Source organism: Pelophylax lessonae (assembly GCF_965119305.1).
Source record: "Pelophylax lessonae genome assembly, chromosome: 3".
In the NCBI taxonomy this organism is placed as follows: Eukaryota; Metazoa; Chordata; class Amphibia; order Anura; family Ranidae; genus Pelophylax; species Pelophylax lessonae.
The window spans coordinates 474490810-474515166 of record NC_138770.1 but is presented as its reverse complement, the minus strand read 5'-3'; the positions used below and the strand labels follow the sequence as shown (position 1 = coordinate 474515166).

General features: G+C 45.5%; 1 protein-coding gene across 2 annotated transcripts in view; it reads right to left on the bottom strand.

Annotated features, from left to right (window-relative positions):
• Window positions 1–24357, bottom strand: part of TBCE (tubulin folding cofactor E) — a 750803-nt gene that overhangs the window by 247860 nt on the left and 478586 nt on the right. For both annotated transcript variants that reach the window (XM_082250252.1, XM_082250253.1), the window contains 2 exons: window positions 6328–6392; window positions 6171–6235 (listed from right to left, as the gene is read on the bottom strand). In XM_082250252.1, coding sequence (XP_082106378.1) covers window positions 6171–6235; window positions 6328–6392 — 130 coding nt within the window. The remainder of the gene's footprint in view (window positions 1–6170; window positions 6236–6327; window positions 6393–24357) is intronic.

The following is a 24357-nucleotide window of genomic DNA, read 5'->3' as shown; positions in this document are numbered from 1 at the left end:
CTAGTGCTTTCCGAGGACTCCAAGCACTCCACCAGACACTGTAACCACTTCAGATTCCATGAACCGCCGCAGCTTGGTTAGGGTCTCGCAATCTCCTACCCACCCTGGACCTACGACAAGGCTCCAGGTTCCTGTGGGTGAACCTCTCTTTCCCCAGAGAGTGCAGCAGAACAAGCTCTACACAAGCTCTTAAAAGAGCTCAGTGATTCTCTAAGGGAGTATGGAGGACATAGCAATCCCTTGCAGCATATCCCCCAATAAGAGACAGAACTCTAGATTGAGGTTGAATGAACTCAGCACAACTTTATTGAACAAGACTTATATACAGTTTTCACCCACAAAGTTACCACCCAGATGGACCTTGTTGAAGACTGAACATAATATTCACCATCCAATAGGAACAGAGTTTTACACTCTCATACAGTCTACAAAATATACAATGTGAGACAATCCCCCCTCCCCCTTAGCATCTAATCAACATTCCTATAAGTTTCTCTTAAAGCAGACAGACAGGTGGGCTCATTAGCACAGTTAACAATAGGTGAATGGAAAAGGTGTCTCAGACCCTATTTTAGACAAAAGCACTTCAATGATTAGCAGCCATGCTGTCTCTACCAGTTCCTGGATGCCCATATTAGGAGTGGACTTCCTGTACCTTACAGTTTACAGGAATAAAGGTTTAGCTTCCAGGATAGAGGCAAGACTCCATTAGCCCCATGACTTATCCGTCTTTAAATTCCAGTGACGGTGAGTCCCGTCACAAACACAGCACACTTTTATACAGAATTTGGAACATCCTGCCCCCAACAACCGCTTTCCTATTGGTCATTGTAAAGTACCTGCAGTTCCCATTCTGGTCCTCTCCAGACATGCAAATGAGGGCTCGAAAATGAGTCAGTAGTGATTGGTCAGATTGCTTGACCAGGAAATGCAAATCAGGACTTGAAAATGAGTCAACAGGGATTGGTCAGATAGCTTTGACCAATCCAAGGAGACAGAAGCCCCAGGGGGCAATCAATGTACATAATAGTCAGACACAGAACAATGGTTCCCTAACGAGCCCTCAATACACATTACTCTGTGTCAATACCTCCCTTAGCAGACAACAGGTGCGGTCATTAGCACACCTGACAATAGTTGAATGGGGAGCCACCTTAGACAGTCCGGCTCCTCAGAACTTCCTGGGATGACCATATAAGGAGTGGACTTCCTGCTCAGAAACCTCATGGCAAAGGGAACAATGGACCTTGCTGACAAAAATGAAGCAATTCAACCCCTCACCCATCTGTCCTTAAATTCCAGTGATGGTGAACACCATCACACTTTCCATCCTATGTGCACAAGGCAGGGGCCAGGTGTCCAGGTCCACCCCCCAGGAATGGGGGAGGGAGCACTGGGATGTGAAAAGAGTTAGGAGGCCCTCACAAGGAGAAGGACAAAGCCCCAGACTCACCACCTGTACAGACTGTGGAAAATTTTGCATTTCATTTGGAAATCAAGGCCCCAGAGTCTGGAGGAAGAGTGGAGGGGCACAGAATTAAAGTTGCATGAGGTCCAGTGTGAAGTTTCCACAGTCAGTGATGAGTTGGGGAGGCATGTCATCTGCTAGTGTTGGTCCACTGTGCTTTATCAAGTCCAAAGTCAACGCAGCCCTCTACTAGGAAATGCTTCCCTCTGCTGACCAGCTTTATGGAGATGCTGATTTCGTTTTTCAGCAGGACTTGGCAACTGCCCACACTGCCAAAAGTACCAATACCCGGTTTAATGATCATTGTATCACTGTGCCTAATTGGCCAGCAAAGTCGCCTGACCTAGACCCCATAGAGAGAATCTGTGGGGTATTTTCAAGAGGAAGATGAGAGACACCAGACCCAACAATGCAGATGAGCTGAAGGCAACTATCAAAGAAACCTGTGCTTCCATAACACATCAGCAGTGCCGTAGGCTTATCTCCTCCATGCAATACTGCACTGATGCAGTAATTCATGCAAAAAGAGCTCCGACCAAGTACTAAGTGCATACTATACTGTATATATGGATATATTTTACAGTAAGCCAACATTTTTGTATTAAAAATCTTTTTATTTTGGTCTTTTGTAATCTAATTTTTCAGAGAGATACTGAATTTTGGGTTTTCACTAGCTGTAAGCCATAATCATCAAAATTAAAAGAAAGAAATGCTTGAAATATATCAGTCTGTGTGTAACGTATCAATATAAAATACAGTGCCTTGCGAACGTATTCGGCCCCCTTGAACTTTGCGACCTTTTGCCACATGCCAGGCTTCAAACATAAAGATATAAAACTGTATTTTTTTGTGAAGAATCAACAAGTGGGACATAATCATGAAGTGTAACGAAATTTATTGGATATTTCAAACTTTGTTAACAAATAAAAAACTGAAAAATTGGGCGTGCAAAATTATTCAGCCCCTTTACTTTCAGTGCAGCAAACTCTCTCCAGAAGTTCAGTGAGGATCTCTGAATGATCCAATGTTGACTAATGATGATAAATAGAATCCACCTGTGTGTAATCAAGTCTTTGTATAAATGCACCTGCACTGTGATAGTCTCAGAGGTCCGTTTAAAGCGCAGAGAGCATCATGAACAACAAGGAACACACCAGGCAGGTCCAAGATACTGTTGTGGAGAAGTTTAAAGCTGGATTTGGATACAAAAAGATTTCCCAAGCTTTAAACATCCCAAGGAGCACTGTGCAAGTGATAATATTGAAATGGAAGGAGTATCAGACCACTTCAAATCTACGAAGACCTGGCCGTCCCTCTAAACTTTCAGCTCATACAAGGAGAAGACTGATCAGAGATGCAGCCAAGAGGCCCATGATCACTCTTGATGAACTGCAGAGATCTACAGCTGAGGTGGGAGACTCTGTCCATAGGACAACAATCAGTCGTATACTGCACAAATCTGGCCTTTACGGAAAAGTGGCAAGAAGAAAGCTATTTCTTAAAGATATCCATAAAAAGAGTCGTTTAGGCCCCATGCACACAGAACGTTTTTAGGCCGCTGTAAGTAGCATCAGGCGTTTTCTTTTTGCAGCCTAAAAACGCACCTCCATGTTATTCTATGGCCTCATGCACACACAGACGTTTTTGAGCTGTAAGTGGCCTAGGCGTTTTTAAGCTGCAAGAAGAACCCACGGCCTGCGCGTTCTGAGGACCAGCGTTACAGCTGTAAAAACGTCTGATGCTGCTAAAGGCTGAATAACGTTGCTATAACGTTGCTTAACGTGCGTTAAGCCACGTTATACGTTTTTTCTGCCTCCATTCAAAATCAATGGTTCCCTATGGGAGCCTATTGATTTGAATGGAAGTCGCACCGCAAGTCGGATCCGACTTGCGGCGCGACTTGCGCTGTGAGAATCTTGAGGGGGAACTCCATGCCAAAATGGGAAAAAACGGCGTGGGGTCCCCCCCAAAATCCATACCAGACCCTTATCCGAGCATGCAGCCCGGCAGGCCAGGAAAGGGGAGGGGACGAGCAAGCGGCCCCACCCCCCCTGGACCACACCAGGCCACATGCCCTCAACATGGGGGGTGTTGGTGCTTTGGGGTAGGGGGGGCTCTGCACCCCCCACCTCAAAGCACCTTGCCCCCATGTTGATGAGGACAAGGGCCTCATCCCCACAACCCTGGCCGGTGGTTGTGGGGGTCTGCAGGCAGGGGGCTCATCGGAATCTGGAAGCCCCCTTTAACAAGGGGGCCCCCCAGATCCCGGACCCCCTCCCTATGTGAATGGGTATGGGGTACACTGTACCCCTACTCATTCACCACATAAAAGGCAGTGTATGTAAATAATGACAGGAGACGTTTTGGAAATTTTATTAAAAATCTTCATCCGGTCTTCTCTTGCTCTGGTCTTCTCCCTCTCCGGTCTTCTGCTCTTTTGCTGTCCGCTCTTCTGCTGTCCGCTCTTCTGCTCTTTTGCCCTCGGCTCTTCTTCTTCCTCCGGTCCTCCTCCTCCTCCGTCTCTGGTGATTATGCCGGTCTCCGCAGCTTATTATATAGCCATTAGGGGCATGGCCGCCCGATGAGGTCATCGGGAGGCTCCGCCCCTTATGTCACAGACTACGGCATATGTGACATAAGGGGGCGGGGCCTCCCGATGACGTCATCGGGCGGCCACGCCCCTAATGGCTATATAATAAGCTGCAGAGACCGGAGACCGGCATAATCACCGGAGACGTAGTCGGAGGAGGACCGGAGGAAGAAGAAGAAGAGCTGAGGGCAAAAGAGCAGAAGATTGGACAGCAGAAGAGCAGACAGCAAAAGAGCAGAAGACCGGAGAGGGAGAAGAACAGAGCAGGAGAAGACCGAATGAAGATTTTTAATAAACTTTCCAAAAACGTCTCCTGTCGTACCCCCTCCCATACCCATTCACATAGGGAGGGGGTCTGGGATCTGGGGGGCCCCCTTGTTAAAGGGGGCTTCCAGATTCCAATGAGCCCCCTGCCCGCAGACCCCCACAACCACCGGCCAGGGTTGTGGGGATGAGGCCCTTGTCCTCATCAGCATGGGGGCAAGGTGCTTTGGGGTGGGGGGTGCAGAGCTCCCCCTGCCCCAAAGCACCCACACCCCCCCCCATGTTGAGGGCATGTGGCCTGGTGTGGTCAAGGGTGGGGGCGCTCGCTCGTCCCCTCCCCTTTCCTGGCCTGCATGCTCGGATAAGGGTCTGGTATGGATTTTGGGGGGGACCCCACGCCGTTTTTTCGGCGTGGGGCTACCCTCAAATTCCATACCAGACCCGAAGGGCCTGGTTTGGAACCTGGGGGTCCCCCACGTTGTTTTTTTCCCCATTTTGGCGTGGAGTTCCCCCTCAAGATTCTCACAGCGCAAGTCGGATCATCCTGATCCGACTTGCGCTGCGACTTCCATTCAAATCAATAGGCTCCCATAGGGAACCATTGATTTTGAATGGAGGCAGAAAAAAACACTGCTAAAAGCAACGTGGCAAAACGTGCAATAACGCAAATGGAGAAAGCTACTGAAAGCATGTTTTTACAGCTGCTTTTTCCGGCGTCAGAACTAGCTCTGACGCACGTTTTTTCTAACGCCCCGTGTGCATGGGGCCTTAAAGTTTTCCACAAGCCACCTGGGAGACACACCAAACATGTGGAAGAAGGTGCTCTGGTCAGATGAAACCAAAATCTAACTTTTTGGCAACAATGCTAAACGTTATGTTTGGCGTAAAAGCAACACAGCTCATCACCCTGAACACACCATCCCCACTGTCAAACATGGTGGTGGCAGCATCATGGTTTGGGCCTGCTTTTCTTCAGCAGGGACAGGGAAGATGGTTAAAATTGATGGGAAGATGGATGGAGCCAAATACAGGACCATTCTGGAAGAAAACCTGATGGAGTCTGCAAAAGACCTGAGACTGGGACGGAGATTTGTCTTCCAACAAGACAATGATCCAAAACATAAAGCAAAATCTACAATAGAATGGTTCACAAATAAACATATCCAGGTGTTAGAATGGCCAAGTCAAAGTCCAGACCTGAATCCAATCGAGAATCTGTGGAAAGAACTGAAAACTGCTGTTCACAAACGCTCTCCATCCAACCTCACTGAGCTCGAGCTGTTTTGCAAGGAGGAATGGGCAAAAATTTCAGTCTCTGGATGTGCAAAACTGATAGAGACATACCCCAAGTGACTTACAGCTGTAATCGCAGCAAAAAGGTGGTGCTACAAAGTATTAACCTAAGGGGGCTGAATAATTTTGCACGCCCAATTTTTCAGTTTTTTTATTTGTTAAAAAAAGTTTGAAATATCCAATAAATTTCGTTCCACTTCATGATTGTGTCCCACTTGTTGTTGATTCTTCACAAAAAATTACAGTTTTATATCTTTATGTTTGAAGCCTGAAATGTGACAAAAGGTTGCAAAGTTCAAGGGGGCAAATACTTTCGCAAGGCACTGTATACGAGTTTCACTTTTTGAATTGAAATACTGAAATAAATTAACTTTTTGATGATATTCTAATTTTATGAGATGCACCTACCTGTATGTGGTCTCATTTCTCTATTTAGTTTAATTGGATATCTTTGCAGGCCCATTCCCAATGATTAAAATAACTAGTAACACCACCCAGGTATCCCAAAACAAACATTTTACTGATTGATATCAATAAATCAATTTTGTATCTTACCAGGGATATATTATTGCCATCAACTGACAAATTAGTTAGGGAGGAAAATAATTCAGTACTGCATCCTAAATGAAAGCAAAATAAACAAGTTAGCAACAACATTAATACATAGTTTAGAAAAAAATATAAAAAATAAAAATAGAATAAAAAAACTGACCAAACTGAGTGACAGGAAATTCAATTGATGAAATTCTATTATTTGTAATTATCAGTTGTTTCAATCTGCAAGAAGACAAATTGATGTTATTAAAAAAAATAAAATAAACTACATCTCCCTCTAGTCAGGGTTTCACAAACTACCACTAAAGAGAAATTGTCAGAAAAAGGATTCTTGATACACTTTATTTTTTTTGCAATTAGTCACTGTTTTAAAATGCAGAAGCACTGATGACGTCAACTTATAATGAAACATGTAGAGGCAAGGCCTATGTGGTGACATCAGCACGCATAATCGAGTTCTCTACGATGGATGCCGGCCAACCCTAACAGAGATGAGCTTGTTTTTTGGCTGTACATCCAAGTGCAATAACATATTTTATTAAGGCATTTCGAGGATTTCGCACTATTTGTGGGTCTTTTCTTTATATGCCATACCAGGGATCCTCAAACTACAGCCCTCCAGCTGTTGCAGAACTACACATCCCATAAGGCGTGTAAAACTCCGACATTCACAGACATGACGGGAATTGTAGTTCCTGAACAACTGGAGGGCCATAGTTTGAAGACCCCTGTGTCATACCATCATTTTCATGTGGGAGAAAAGTTGTGAAACATTCCGGAGTTGTGGGACCCACAGTCTGGCAGCTGCATAGCAGAGCCCTAGGATTTCTTTACATGCTTACCATGACTGCACGTATCTAGTGGGTCAGGGTTCTATGGTAAGCTGCTCCTGAGCACTTTTATGCAAATGGTGGATTTGTACAGTGGTTTTCTTCTCTGGAAGACACACTTCTCACCTTTTTTATTGGACACATTTTGTATCATGTTAAAGCACTACGCATTTTGCTTGTGGAACTTTCTTAACCATAGAATTGGAAGCACCATATTTGTAGAATTTTTTCTAAGCACCTCTTTTTCGATTTTTTTTGTATTATTTTATTAATATTGGATATTGGGTCATATTAATAATATTGTGTTACAGTATATGTATTTTTACTTTTAGATAAAGAAATGTGAGGTGCGCTAACCAGAAAGCAAAAAATTGTGGCAGCACTATGAAGTGAAGAATACACATTTTATACTTTTAGCACTGACAATACCATCATACGCTGGTGGATTAAGGTAACTGGAATTGTTTTACAAAAGTCTTTACACAGCTTAAGCTAGAGGAGGAGATTGCGTCATGAAGCCTACAACTATATTGTTTGCAGTGCATCTTAAAAGGTACAAAGTAAACCAATCATAAAGAGAACCAATCATGATTGAAATATGCTAGAATCACAATTTTACTCTTAAAAAGTGGACCGGACCTACTAGCAAGATTCTAATACCAAGGTATTTTTCACAAGAAAATGCCCCTTCACTATCTCCTAATGAGACTTGGGATCCTCACCACTGCTCCAGGAAGGCCACTGTTGTCACCATCTCAGGCAGTGAAGAAACATTTAATAATAAAAAGTAAGTCAAGCAATCCCTCAGAAATACAGCTGCTTCCCTAAACATCTCAAGAGTGTAGCTTTTGGTGAATAGCTCTTTTTACACAACTGCCACATTTTCCTAAATTTAACATTGCATATTTTCATCAATGTATCATATGTATATATATATATATTCCATTTTTTTTCAGGTACGGTATTGTCATTTGGACACCCCGTGTCCACAAACTGGACTAATTGGAAGCAAATTATAAAAGTGTTTGGGTTTCTTACAACCAGTAACCCAACTTGATTAAAACATTAACAGGTGGGTGAATAACTAGTGGTTTGCATTGGGGAGAGCAAGGAAGAGGAGGTAAGATCAACAGGGAATTAGGTATGAGTGTTGTAATTAGCTGGCATGGACTATAGGCTAGCTAGGAGTATGGAGTTAGGAGATGATTGAAAGCATCTGATGTTCTGAATAAAGCTCAGTGGGTTTAATTTACCAAGACTGGAGAGTGCATAATCTGGTGCAGCACTGCATGGAAACCAATCAGCTTCCAGGGTTTTTGTCAAAGTTTATTTGAACAAGCTGAGTTAGAAGTTGATTGGCTACCATGCATATCTGCACCAGATTTTGCACTCTCCAGTTTTAGTAAATCAACCCAGTGTGTCCATGTGAGAAGGAAGGAGTCTTTGCGGTTTAGCTCTCCAGCTACCAGGCTCTGCATAAGTGTCAGATCTTTCACAGCCCAAGATCTCAAAGATAGTGTGTCATATTTTCCAAGGCCTGAATGAGCCGAGAGTAGGTATAACAATACCATCTCTGCACATGTGTTCAAAGCCAGTGAGGAGGTGATTAAATATAAACTTTTTTGACAGTGATTTAAAGTGTTTTTTAAGCCACTTATATAAAATTATATAATCCCCTCTGTTATAGAACATCAAGTGCTCCTGTGTCTGTGTTATAAAAAAATTGGTACCTAAATACAAGCGTCTCCCGGCGCTCAGATGACTCTTCAGATCTCTCTTCTGCCTGGCTGACAGCTCCAATGGGTGGGCCCAAGCACTGCAGCTGATGTCAGCTGGGGAGGGGGAAGAGAGGAGAGAGAGAGCCGAGTGGTCACGTGATCGCCAAGAGCCGCTCGGATTTAGGTACAGATCGCATATTTTTCCTATAAAACAGGCACAGGGGCAGATAGTGTTATAATACAGAGGGGATTATATATTTTTAAAATAAATATGAGAGCAGCAGGAGGGGAGGGGGCAGCACTGACGAGCAGACAGACAGGCAGGGAGGGGAGGGGGGAAGAGGAGGACAGAGAGGACAGTGCAGGGCTGCGGATGATAAAGACACGTAAACTGACTACCGTGTAAGGGCTCAGCAGCCATGCTACATCGTGGTCAGTGTACAGGGAGGAGGGCAGAAACTGGCAGGATCAGCCAGGTTTTTTAGGTATTACAGGGGGCCAAATGACACAGCACAAGCACTGTGCTGTATAACATGCTTTAAGGGAATAACATGCTTTTTTAGGGTGACAAATGCTGTAATGGTAACCAATAGTTGCTGTGCATGGTACCAGTCTTTTATTGGACAAAGAGTACCCAAACTTGGGTTCAGGACATGTTGCAATTGGAGGTTTGGTACTTGTTTAAGTACAGAAATATGGTCGGTAACATGCCTGGAGGGAATTAGGAATTATGTTATGGTGAGAGGGTCTGGTCCTGTAGACAGTTCATGGAATCATAGCATTAAATCCCATTGTTTTAGCAGTAAGCCTGTCAGGAAAAAGAGAGCTCAGGTCTTCTGGAAATGAAAGTACCTAGGTAAGGTATGGCTTTGGACAGACATTTGCATGGGAAGGTACTCTTTAACCATCTCAGTACCAGACATGTTCACCCCCCTTCCTGCCAAGCCAATTTTTAGCTTTCAGTGCTGTTACACTTTGAATACCAATTACTTAGTTACGCAACACTGTACCCAAATAAAATATAAATCATTGTTCCAAGACAGATAGAGCTTTCTTTTGGTGGTAATTACCTACTTGTTGACCAGTAATGTATCGGTACTTTGCTGGATTGCAAGACTGATATATCGGTGACCGCTGCAGCAATGACCGAGATATTGATTTTTAAAGCCGGCAGAGCTGAACAAAGTCAAAAAAATTTGATTACTTTTACAGGCGGCAGAAGGGAATCCCCCCCGCATTTACCAGCCCCCCCACCCGAGCGATCGGGGAGCTCAACGAGGATCTAGTTTCTAAGATATAGTGAGGGGAAAGGATGTCGCTCCTCTCAATGTGTGATGTCACTGCAAGAGATGAAGATTCATCACTTCTGATAGCAATGAAAAAAAATAAAAAAAGCTACAGTGTAAATATAAAAAAATGAAAATAAAATAAATAATGAAATTAAAGGGTGCGTGGTTTGACCTTGGAGGAAGATGGCCACTTAGCCTGTGAGCTCCCACCGACAGAGGACACAATCCTTTCCCATCAACGGCTTTAGCCAAACTTTTATGCTATCTACCATGGGGACCTTGTCCCGCAGCTCCTCAGCTACGAGATCCGGTTCTCCCCGTGACAATAGTGCCCATTTAAGCCAGAACATCCCAGAGATATTCAGAACATAGGCCGGCAACATTGAGACGGCCCCGCAGGGCTTCTATCCATCTACCAGCCCGATGGCAACAAGACCAGCTTTGACCCATACATCTCCATTTATTGAAGATAGCTCTCTCCTGCATCAACAGCTCAGACTCAGCGACCCCCGCACCATAGTGGTGGACATTAACCACTTCCCCCTGGGTGGACGTCATATGACGTCGTAAACTTTGCGTGGGTATACGGGGATGATGCCTCTAGCTAGAGGCATAATCCCGGTACCGTTGTTTGAAGCCGACGGTCGGCTTTCCGTCGGTACCGATCGATGCGGCTCGGGAGCCGCTCGATCGTTACCCGGGAGGCGGGAGGGGACGTCCCCCCCTCCCGCGGCTTTTATCGGGGCTCCCGTCCCACCGGGAGCCCCGAGCACCCAGCCGGTGCGTCCGCCGGCTGGATGGAGTCCCGATGAATGCCGGAAACGGCATCGATCGGGTCTCCGATGACGTAACCCGGAGGCGGCGTCCATGACGTCACTTCCGGGTTAGTGTGCTGCAAAACGGCGGCAAATTTGAAAAACGGCTGTATGCAAAAACGCAGTTTTCGGCGTTTTGCATACAGGGAAGTGTAGTGGAGGGGTCTAGGGTCTTTTAGACCCTCGATCCCTCCATAAAGTGTACCTGTCACTGCATATTGCTGTCACAAGGGATGTTTACATTGCTTGTGACAGCAATAAAAGTGATCAGATTTTTTTTTTTTTTTTAAAAAACTGTAATAAAGTTAAAAAAATAAATTAAATAAATGGGAAAAAAAAAAATGTAGCCGCCCCGATCACCGTTAGCTCGCGCACAAAAAAAACGTATACGGAAGTTGAGCCGCGAATGAAATTGCTGTTCAAACCACACATGTGAGGTATCGCCGCGATCGCCAGAGCGTGAGCAATAATTAAAAAAAAAGAGCTACACTCTAACTCTAAACTGGTAACCGTTAAATAAATTTAAAGTGTCGCCTATTGAGATCTCTATTGACCGTAGTTTGTCGCCATCCCACGGGGGGCGCAATTTTAAACCGTAACATGTTGGCTATCTATTTACTCGGCGTGACATCATCTTTCACAATATACAAAAAAATGGGCTAACTTTACTGTTTAGTATTTTTTAAATGCAGTGAAATGTAATTTTTCCCAAAAAAATGGCGTTTTAAAGACCGCTGCGCAAATACCGAGTGACAAAAAATATTGCAATGACCGCCATTTTATTCTCCAGAGTCTTTGCTAAAAAAATATATATAATGTTTGGGGTTTCTAAGTAGTTTTCTAGGAAAAAATACTGGTTTTAACTTGTAAACAAAAAGTGTCAGAAATAGGCCTGGTGGGGAAGTGGTTAAGGATTGTTGGCAGCAATGATCACCGCCATGATATACAATTGCTGGCTGGCAGAGCGCATGGGGTGGAAAAGACGGCAGGACACAAGGGCACTCCATCACATGAAGGATTTAGATATTCGTGGAAGACGGCATAATCCTAGAGTGAGAGGCTTTCCGGAATCAGTAGATCAGGAGCAGCTACTACCCGTTGTAATAAGTCTATTTAACAACCTCCTAGAAAGGTCGTCATCTACTCCTATTGAGATGGAGCGAATCCATTGGGCTCTTAGGCCCAAGATGGCAAATGGGTTCCACCATGTGATGTAGTCTGCTGCCTGACTGACTTTCGGCTAAAAGAAGAGATTTTTAGGAAAGCCCGAAACAGAATTAAACTCTCTTACGGGGGTCCCCTTCTGCCTGTCAGCTACCACTCAAGGCAGAACAGCCTTCTTAAGGGTTCAGGAAGATCTACCACAATTTTGAGGCACTCTAAACATCCCCCTGGTTGAAGTTACCAACTGGTACGCTGACTTCCATCCTACCACCATGAAACCCCCCCCCCCCTGCCCAGAAGTGAACCCATGGAAGCGCAAGACCAACAGTATCGCAGGCACCGATCACCTTCTGCAGCAAGACCGCAGCAAGACTGCACCCATCTCCCTTAGGTCGCATCATGGTGGGAACCTCACAAAGTTACCACAATGGCGAAGGGCTCCCATGATGACGAATATGGACCCAACCAAGGCTCCTAATAGCAGATTTGGTTTGCCTTTTGTTCTTTGTTTCTTTCCCTGTTGATACGCCACACCCTGGTAGATGTAAGAGATGGCACGGACTACGGTTAATTACCCCTTCCACTTTCCCTGGCTCACCACTTGGCCTCCAGTGCCGTGGTCAAGCTTATCTCAATGCAAACTAGTCTCCCTATTTGTCTGCTAGTCTGGAATTTGACCGAGACAATTGCCCAATGTCTCTAACCAGTGTTGTACTTGCTTACTTTTCTCCATGGACTACCCCTGTATCACACTGTTGATGATTTATGGGCCCCTTTTGCACATCCACCCTCTGGCAATTATAGGCATAGCCACACCTCACGTGTCACACAATGTGTTTGCTACATAATATATATAATATAGGGGGGGCTACCTTGATTCTATGCCTCTTAATTATGTACTCTAGGTTATAAGGTGTGCAGAGAACAACAGCGAAGCCCCCCTCAATGACTGGAATTTATGCACTTACCAAAGTCCCCCTGCCCTTTTTTTTCTGTTTTCCTGTGTGTCTTTTTTTTTCCTACAGGAGGCTTTCCCTCTCCGACCCTTCTTATTGTTGCAGATAATGCTGAATATGCCTGTACTTATTCTAATCTTCACAGAGATGTGTGTAGACCGATTGTCCCTCAGGATCCCCCCCCCCCCCCCCCCCCCACTGTACTTCCTTCAACAGGATGATGCAGGTAGAGACTGCACTGCTACAACACTGCCTCTGAACCCAATTTTGAATTCAACCCCTTCAGAGAGTTCTGGCCCTCCGCTAGACCTCCAAATGCATTGCACTCACTACCCCAGCCACAACTTCCATATATGATCCTGTGGGACACTCTTGCTATATCAGGCAAGAAGTGAATTAATACATTGTTTTAATATTATGTTACAAGTAGACTATACAGTACATATCAAATTTTGAACACCTAACCCCGAGCTACCGGGTAGCAATGCTCCCGCAATCTCATGGGGAATAGAATAACTTTCTGGCAGCTTGGTGCTATACAATGCTATGTGCTCTATATTTTTGAGAGATACCTCAGATTTGAAGAATTCCTTAAAGAAACACAAGCAACCTAAAACACAAGATAAACGTACTTGTTATTATTACACTCTTCTCTTTCAGACGACTTTCCCTAAATTTAGTCTATGACTAGATGGGAGGCTCACAAGTGTGAAGTACGAAGTGAACTGATTGCCACATCTTCCAAACGCAAATGAGAAAGACAGGCATGATTTAATGTTTTGTTGTCCCGTATCCATACCCTGGAAGGAAGCACACAAGCTACCTCAGACCTCATAGACCTTGTAGGAATTGACACAGGCTAGATCTGAGCTATTGGAAGAACTAGGCAAAAGAGTACAACGCAACTTTATTCTATCTCAAAATGTTTTTTAAGAATAGGGGAACAAGGCAGGCAAATTCCTCGCAAACGCCTTGCAAGCCAAAGAAGCAGCAGCAACAATACACTCCCTGACTGATCCGGCAGGACACACAATAGTTTCAAATTCTGAATAGCAAACCAATTCTTAAAATATTATTCACAATTATATAATCTTTCTCCTCCCAACCTGAATAAGGTAGATACCTCCAGACTAATGTAGATTGCAGACTTCTTACAAAAATATAGCCCTAAACCGATCTCTAACTTGGCAGCGCAAGGTCTAGAATGTCCTCTCTCTGTAGAAGAAGCTACCTTAGCACTTAAACAACTAAACCTGGAAAGAGCCCCTGATGGATTAACCGTAGAGTACTACAAAACCTATGCAGACATCCTGATTCCACATTTTCTGAAAGCCTTTAATTTGTTAGACTCACAATCCCCACTTCCCCGAGATCTTCTAGAAGCTCATATACCAGTCATCCCTAAACCTGGCAGAGACCCTTCCCTGGTTACAAATAACAGACCCATATCCTTACTCAATGTTGACCTTAAACTACAGTGGGTACGGAAAGTATTCAGACCCCCTTAAATTTTTCACTCTTTGTTATATTGCAGCCATTTGCTAAAATCATTTAGGTTCATTCTTCTTCCTCATGAATGTACACATAGCACCCCATACTGACAGAAAAACACAGAATTGTTGACATTGTTGCAGATTTATTAAAAAAGAAAAACTGAAATATCACATGGTCCTAAGTATTCAGACCCTTTGCTCAGTATTTAGTAGAAGCCCCCTTTTGATCTAATACAGCCAGGAGTCTTTTTGGGAAAGATGCAACAAGTCTTTCACACCTGGATTTGGGGATCCTCTGCCATTCCTCCTTGCAGATCCTCTCCAGTTCTGTCAGGTTGGATGGTAAACGTTGGTGGACAGCCATTTTTAGGTCTCTCCAGAGATGCTCAATTGGGTTTAAGTCAGGGCTCTGGCTGGGCCATTCAAGAACAGTCACAGAGTTGTTGTGAAGCCACTCCTTCGTTATTTTAGCTGTGTGCTTAGGGTCATTGTCTTGTTGGAAGGTAAACCTTCGGCCCAGTCTGAGGTCCAGAGCACTCTGGAGAAGGTTTTTGTCCAGGATATCCCTGTACTTGGCCGCATTCATCTTTCCCTCGATTGCAACCAGTCGTCCTGTCCCTGCAGCTGAAAAACACCCCCACAGCATGATGCTGCCACCCCCATGCTTCACTGTTGGGACTGTATTGGACAGGTGATGAGCAGTGCCTGGTTTTCTCCACACATACCGCTTAGAATTAAGGCCAAAAAGTTCTATTTTGGTCTCATCAGACCAGAGAATCTTATTTCTCACCATCTTGGAGTCCTTCAGGTGTTTTTTAGCAAACTCCATGCGGGCTTTCATGTGTCTTACACTGAGGAGAGGCTTCCGTCGGGCCACTCTGCCATAAAGCCCCGACTGGTGGAGGGCTGCAGTGATGGTTGACTTTCTACAACTTTCTCCCATCTCCTGACTGCATCTCTGGAGCTCAGCCACAGTGATCTTTGGGTTCTTCTTTACCTCTCTCACCAAGGCTCTTCTCCCCCGATAGCTCAGTTTGGCCGGACGGCCAGCTCTAGGAAGGGTTCTGGTCGTCCCAAACGTCTTCCATTTGAGGATTATGGAGGCCACTGTGCTCTTAGGAACCTTAAGTGCAGTAGAAATCTTTTTGTAACCTTGGCCAGATCTGTGCCTTGCCACAATTCTGTCTCTGAGCTCTTCAGGCAGTTCCTTTGACCTCATGATTCTCATTTGCTCTGACATGCATTGTGATCTGGAAGGTCTTATATAGACAGGTGTGTGGCTTTCCTAATCAAGTCCAATCAGTATAATCAAACACAGCTGGACTCAAATGAAGGTGTAGAACCATCTCAAGGATGATCAGAAGAAATGGAAAGCACCTGAGTTAAATATATGAGTGTCACAGCAAAGGGTCTGAATACTTAGGACCATGTGATATTTCAGTTTTTCTTTTTTAATAAATCTGCAACAATGTCAACAATTCTGTGTTTTTCTGTCAATATGGGGTGCTATGTGTACATTCATGAGGAAGAAGAATGAACCTAAATGATTTTAGCAAATGCCTGCAATATAACAAAGAGTGAAAAATTTAAGGGGGTCTGAATACTTTCCGTACCCACTGTATATGCTAAAATTCTAGCTAACTGCCTTATTACCCAAGCTGATCTTGCTCGACCAGGTGGATTTTTTACCAGGTAGAGAAGTGCATGACAACATCTTGAAAGCATTCAATAACCACCACTGGTTGACCTCTGAGCTTAGACTTGTTTTTTTCCTATCACTTGACGCAGGAAAGGCATTCAATACAGTGGCCTGGGACTATATGTCAGAAGCTCTCAAAGCAATCGGCCTTCAAGAGTGAAGCTGGACTTCATTTTAGCATATTACTCCTCACCCACAGCAAGGGTCCGAGTTAATGGTGCACCTATCGAATGCCCTCTCAATTACCAATGGAACCTGACTCGTTTTAGGTAAAACCCGGAAATGAAAGGTGTTTCCATATTTAATCATACATATACATTTGCTGCTTTTGCGGATGCCATTGTCCTGTTCCTTACAGAACTGCTCATTAGGATTCTGAATTTGCTTAAGGATTTTGCCATATTCAAATCCCTGACTAATCTATAGATCAACTGCTCTAAATCACATGCCCTAAACATCTCCCTATCAAAAGACCTACTTAAACAGTGTCAAACCAATTTTCCGTTTACATGGAATCAAGACGCAATCACATACCTAGGGGTCCAATCTGACACTTAAAATTACCTCCCTCGTCTTTTGACTACCCAACCTGATTTAAAGTCCTGGTCCGCAAGTCTCTCCTCCTGGTTCGGAAGAGTGGCAATTATCAAAATGAATACACAATAAATGCTGCGCTATGTGAATGCTAAATGACTATACAAACAATGTATGACTATACAATCAGAATAGAACAATATCGAAAAAAATATTAAAAAGTACATAAATATAGTGAAATATTGTCCAACATAAATGTGCAATCACCATATAACAAAATAGTCCATGCAAATGATTGCTTGCAATAAAAATATAGAGAAAAAAAAATCAAAAACACACATTGCTTGATCCGCCATGCAATTCCTTCTCAATGCAAAAAACTAATAGTGTGCCACCTCGATGTGCTACCCCCCACCAGGAATATTCTCACCTGGGGTAATGTGATCACTGTGATTAAGCGTGATCCAAACCAGCTTTTTAGCCCACTTCTCCAACCTCCTTCTAGGCTCCTCTCATTATGGATTGTAGTATCCCAACATATTGATTGAAAGATAAGAACAGCCAATAGTGCTTATACCCTTTTTTAAAATTTCATTAATTGAAAAAAAAAAAAAATCACAGGGTACTCACTCTTTACAGGTGCTTGCAGTGCACCAAACCAACACAAGCGTTCACAATCTAAAGATACATAGTTTTTGGGACAATCCAGTGTAAACAGCAGCCTCACAAACAGACCTAGCCTCCAGCTCTATGTTGGTTCCTAGATGTCGTCACCTTACTGGCCCCTCCCCTACGCGTATCGACACAGGGTCACGTGTCTTATTCAGGGGGTATTTTAATTGGGAAGCCTCATAAACCAAATCACCACATACTCACTTGATTGTTCCCTAGCCCAGTTCCTATTACACAACTCATCCATTCCGAAGTCTGATTACTTTTGCTCCCTAGTCATGCATCTAGACAATGCTACCAAAATGTGTATTCCTGCACGATGGCATGTAGATACCCTGCCCACTATATCAGACTGGTTTCGACGGATAGGAAAAATTGCCAAAATGGAGGAGCTCGTTCACCAAACTAAGGAGACTCAGTCCAAATATCAGAAAATCTGGGCAAGTTGGCACCATTTTTTGACAACAGACGAATATACCAAGCTCATGAGCTAGCCGCATCAAGCAAAAATGTGTCTGACATAGACTGAAGGAGGAGGAGGGGTCCAAATGTCCCCTATATTCCCACTCTGGAAAATAACCATCCTTTCTTTTTGATCTGCTCTTTAACTCTACATATCCCTCTCGCCCCCCTTACTGGCATGTCCTATCCCAGCTTTTCTTTACTTCCTACTCTGCCCCCTTTTCACACGCTTTCTCTATGGTAGGTAAAACTTATTAACCTACACACATATCACCACGACACCCAGACAGCGCCTACACTAACCTCTACAGGCTCTCTAGTGTTTTCCTTTTTGCTGTTTGTTAATGGGCCAACCTGACTATTTAGAGGATGGACATATGTACCTGATGTCTTGTTAATATTGAGAAAGATGACTTTTACTATATGGCAGGTTACCGATTCCCAATGTTCTAAAAGACCAATTATATCAGCGACAATTTGATCAGGTTTTACTCTGTTCTATTGTCAGAGAAATGGTCATGGTGTGACTGGCAACCCCGCCAGTACCTGTGATGGGCGCATTAGGCACTTGCCTGCGCGCATGCGCACTGGCAGAAGATTGGCGAATAGGCGCACGATGGGTCACCGTGGGTTGCGTACGCGATGGCGCACACATTAAGCCATAGACTCACCCAATTACTGGCCTATATAAGAACTATGCTTAGCCCATCAAATTGCAGGATTGTCTTCACTCTACCTGTGTCCTGAGCATTTGCTATCTTCCTTGGATTTCCAGTTTTGACCCAGCTTGTTCCTGACCTGTCTGCTCTCTTCTCCTGGCTTTGACACTTGGCTTTGTCTGACCTTCCCTGCTCCAGTTTGGCTCTCCTGCAATTGACCCCGGCTTGGCCCATGGACTTGCTACCTATCTGCCTGCTCACCTTTACCAGATCTTGGCCTACCTACGGACTTGCTTCTGCCTACTCCCTGCCTTCCTGTTATGACCTTGGCTAAGCTTCTGTTGCCGCTACCTGCCTGAACCCCTGGACTGTTCCTGTGTTTGACCCTCTGCCGGTCTTTACATCTGCTGCCTGGTTGCTCCAGTCTTCCTGAGGACTTCCAGAGGATTCCAGTCCAGCACCCTTCTGGAGACCACCGGTCTACTTCCAGGACCCTGCTGGCAACCTGTGCTTCTGTGGGCGCTATATCTTCTGTCTCAACCTCAGGGGTGTGCCGCAATCAGCCGCAAGGGGAGCTCTCTCTGCATCTCGGTCTGGGATCAGGTACATGATAGTACAATCCAGCCATGTCAAAGGGTGACAGAGGTGCTTCCCCACTCGAGGCTTTGTGCCAGCAAGTTACCGCCCTCATTCAGGCAGTATAAAGACTTCAGGAAGGCTAATTTCAGTTAGAAGGTCACCTGCAACATCTGACAGTTTCGCCTCCTGCAGACTCTCATCAACCGTCTGCCAGCACCTCTTCAGCTTCTACCCCACAAGGGCACACCAGCTCCACCCACTCCATGCTAGTCCCACCTCCTGAACCACGGGTACCTACGCATGAGCAAATTCTTGGAGATGAGAGGAAATTTAGGGCTTTTAAAAATACCTGTCAGCTATACTTGGCCCTGCAACCCCCTGACTTTTTCTTTGGACTCTGTGAAAGTGGGGTTCATCATTTCCCTTTTGTCTGAAGAACCCCAAACCTGGGCCCATAACTTGATGGAACAGAAGAGTCCTGCTTTGAACGCTGTGTACTCTTTCTTTGAGGCCATGGCTCAGATTTACGATGACCCCCAGTGCACTGCCACATCAGAAATTGCTCTGCACACCCTGCAACAGGGTAAGCGTCCAGTGGAAGACTACACTGTGGAGTTTCGTAAATGGTCTGCTGACGCTGGTTGGAATGATCCTGCCCTCAAGTATCAGTAACGCCAAGGACTTTCCGAGACTTTAAAAGATGAATTGGCCTGAGTGGAGACCCCCGCTACCCTAGAGGGTCTCATATAACTCGCCATTCAGCTAGACAGACGTTTGCGGGAGCGGCAGTCAGAGCGTCTCCAAATGTTTTTGCCTACCTAAATGCTTCTGAAGATCCCTTCTATTCCATCAGCACCTCTGGTCTCTCCCTCCACAACAGTATCAGATGGGGAATTTATGCAGCTTGGTCCGCTTCTCCCTGACTCCTGAAAGGCAACGTCGTCGGCAGGCCAACCTATGTCTACTGCGGTGGGGCTGGACATTTCTTTCAGAATTGCCCTGTGATACCCAGTGAGCCTTATCCACAGACCCCTTTGAACTGCCGAGTTTCTGGACTTTCGCTCTCTCATCTTATTCTCCCTGTCTCCCTACAGATGGCGGAAGTGGAGGCCTGGCTTCAGCAATCGTTGACTCTGGGGCCTGCAGCTGTTTTCTGGACTTTTCCTTGGTCAAAAAACTCCATATACCACTCTTCCATAAAGCACCAAGACTCAAAGTTCATCTCGCTGATGGATCCCTACCTAGTTCCGGACCAGTTACTCAAGACACCAGGCCCATCCTTACCACAGCAGATTCCGGTCATCAGGAATTCATCCACTTCAATGTCCTTTGTTCCCCCATGTTTCCCATCGTTTTGGGACTCCCTTGGCTGCAAGCCCACAATCCCCAAATCAATTGGGCCAAGAAAGAACTCTCCATCTCTTCTGCCTATTGTCAGCAGCACCGTTTCATCCAAGAATCCAGTGGCCCTGCTAGCTGCCTGACTGTGCAATCAATACCCGATTCACCCCTAGAATGTCCCATTGGCCTATCAGGATTTCAGGGACGTCTTTGACAAGAAAAAAGCAGAGGTCCTCCCACCTCACTGGCCCTATGATTGCCCTATAGAATTGCTTCCAGGAGCTGAGATCCCGTTCGGAAGGATATTCTCTCTATCTGAAAATGAACTGGAAGCCCTGCGGATTTATATCAATGAGAACTTAGAGAGGGGGTTCATCCGCCCTTCCTCTTCTCCCGCAGGAGCCGGCATATTTTTTGTGGAGAAAAAAAGATAGCACCTTGAGACCCTATGTGGACTATTTAGAACTTAATAAGGTCACTATAAAGAACCAGTATCTGTGACGGAATCTGGACACCACCAAATGGGTATCTTCGCCAAGAACCTGCTTTCTAAGCTCTGGAACACGGGATCTGTGAATCTGGCTATAGTTACCCCAAAAACTAGACAGTACAAGTTTTGGGGTAACTATAGCCAGATTCACAGATCCCGTGTTCCAGAGCTTAGGAAGCAGGTTCTTGGCAGAGATACCCAGTCTGTGTTGTTGGCATTCCGTCACATTGGTGGCAAGCGGTGGGATGCTTCCTGCAGTCTGGGACATCCAAACCTCCACCGGAATCCAAGATCGGGATAGCAGACTTTGGTCGCTACAACGGAGATATGGACTTGGCATCAGAGTTTTAGGGGGTGCTGCGGATCGCCCTTTCAGTATACCCCAGGACGGTGTCTGCGGATCAATACCTGGAGCTCAGGCAGCAGATTCGGGTGGGGCTCTGCAGTGGAGCCCTCCAGCTTGCTGGTATATACCAGGGCAAGTGCTTTCCAACCCCTGGGGAACGGGCCAGTGATCAACGGAAGTTGCGGATGGCATTCCTGGGAGAGAGGCCCCAGGAGCAATGGGTATCCGAGTTGGACAGGCTGGTCCAGCAGGAGATAGAGCTCGATCAGTATCGGGCTCTGCAATGGCATGCAGAGCAGAAATATTTAGGAGAGACATCATAATGCTCTCCGGAGGGATATGACTTTGGTGGCCCTGGATTGCTGTGGGAGAGCCTTACAGATGTGTTTGTGTTTGGTGATGAAGGGGAACCTACCCTTGAGGACCTGCGAGAATACAGAGAGGCTATGCTCGGTCTCACAGGGGTCTCAGAGCTTGAACCTGATCTAGAACACTTGCTAAGGAAAGAACAGCATCTGGAAAGGGCATACAGGAAACTGCTAGAACACGTTCAGCAGCATGCCTATGAGTCGGCAGTGGAAACTCCGGAGTTTGCTGTTCCCAAAGCTAAAGTGCTGACAACAGGGCAGAGCTCTGCTAGCCTCTGCCCAGCACCAGTAACATCTTCTGGAATCCACAGACAGGAGATGGTAAATCTCAATCCCCAGACACCACCAGAGACTGGGGATTTAATAGATTTTTCTATTAAAGGAGGAAAAACCCGGTGAGCCTCCTGCAGAAGAGCTGACTTCAGAACATGGTGCTGTGGACCCCTGCATACAACAATCAGTGGCCCTGAAGGATTTGTGCAAGGTCACCGATGTTTTGATATACTTCCCAGTGGAACAGCTGGCAGCTGGGCAGAATGCTACTGGCCTCTGCCCACAACAGTCACCTTTGCAGGAGCTCCAGGGAGAGAATGCAATCGGCACCTCACAACTGCAGCTTGAGCTGATATCAGTGGATGGCACTGCGGTATTCACTGACAGCAATCCAGCAGAAGAGCTGGCAACAGGGCAGAGTGCTGCTGGCTTCTGCCCCCATCTAACAGAAGATGGATTTCCTGTGGTACTGGATGGGACTTCGGTTTCCACTTACACAACCCCAGAAAAAGGTCTGGCATTGGGACAGGAGGATGTCAGGGACAGGAGGATGTTGTTGTACAAGCACTGGCAGATTTGAATCGAGAAAAAGTATATAAGACTACTGTCTCCACCTGGGTACCCCAGGGATGCTGGGTAGTTGGCCCAGATCCCTAACAGCATGATGCAGTGAGCCCAGTCACCCTGTCTTCTCTCCAGTGGCTAAATGGACTCCAGGGAGAAGGACCAGTCCACACTTCTCCCCAGCAGGGGTTGTGTTCTACGAGAGAGGCAGATGTTGGCTGGGTGAGTAGTGATCTGTTCTGGACAATTTGTTTTGGGTACTGTGTGGGTGCAGATATTGGGGGACTGGAACTACGGACTAACTTCAAAGTCAATCCATTTGGGGTCTCCTTCTGTGTTAGTCTCCTGCTGAAAGGGGAGATATGTGATGTGAGTCACTTTGGTTGAGGGGCTTGTGGAACCCAGATTGCTTTAGGGAGGTTGAGAGACTCCTTGTCCAGTTTCCCCAGTCCTTCCTATGTGTAAGTCACCCTGTGTCTATTAGGGGCACAGAGTGACCAAGAACCCCAGTCAGGTCTGCTCTGCACTAATCAGACTCTTGCTAGTGGGGTGGGGGTTTGTTGTTGTTGTTGAATACCTGCATTCCATTGTTCTATTGCTCCTGTCTGCCTATAGTAAGCTTATTATGGGATGTGTATGTTTGTGTGGCTAAGGGGGAGGGGTTGTCAGATTGTATATCTCTGTGTGCATGTGTTTTGAATAAACAGTTTGATTCTGGTTGACTCCAAGACTTGTGCTGTCTAGTTCTTGGGGTAACTATAGCCAGATTCACGGATCCCATGTTCCAGAGATAGAAAGCAGGTTACTGGCGGAGAAACCCAGTCGCGGTGTCAGGATTCTGTCACAATATCCGCTTTCGCTTAGTCCTGAACTCCTTCAGAGGTTCCGGTCCGACCGGGTCTTTTCCAATCTTGGAGCCAGGTCGATAAGCCTATAACCTTGTTCAAATACGGGAGGGAGACGAGTGGACGAGTGGAAGACCGCATTCAGAACTTGATTTGGACACTTTGAATACCTGGTCATGCCTTTCGGCCTGTGTAACGCCCCAGCCACGTTCCAACATCTGGTGAATTACATTTTTCGGGAGTTCCTTGATCACTTTGTCATTGTATACCTCAATGACATCCTCATTTTCTCTGCCTCACTGGAACTCGGATTCATGTCAAAAAGGTGCTCTCAAGCTTAAGAAGACACGAAGTCTATGCAGAGAAGTGTGATTTCAAGAAGGGGTCCATTCAGTTCTTGGGACTTATTATTTCCACACATGGGATCGACATGGACCCACAGAAAGTAAAAGCGATCCTAGACTGGCCTGCTCCTTCAGACAAAAAAGGCAATCATAGATTCGTGGGCTTTCGCCAATTTTTACAGACGTTTTGTGAAGAACTTTTCACCCATTATTTCTCCCATCACCCAGTTAACCCGCCAACAGTCCCAGTTTGTGTGGTTGCAAGAAGCTCAAGCAGCATTTAATGAACTAAAACAGTTATTTATCTCTGCACCCATATTACAGCACCCTGATCTGGCCTTGCCCTATGTATTGAAGGTTGTTGCTTCGGAAGTCGCCACTAGGGCGATCTTGTCCCAACGTCAAGGGCCTACGTTTCTTCTCTATCCTGTGGCTTTCTTTTCTAGGAAGATGACACCTCCTGAGAAGAATTATGATGTTTGTGATCGAGAGCTATTGACCATTAAATTTGCGATAGAAGAGTGGAGATATCTGCTGGAAGAGGCCGCTCATCCTATTATGATCTTCATGGATCATAAAAACCTGGAGTATCTCAGGACTGCCAAATGTTTAAGACCCCGACAAGCCCGACAGGCCTCAGTCCATTGCTTGGATCCTGAAGTGCCTTCTTTGAAGAGGCAGGAAGGGTTGCTGTGGTGACAGGATAAGATCTTTGTCCCCCCCCCCCCAAGTAAGACTTCAAGTTC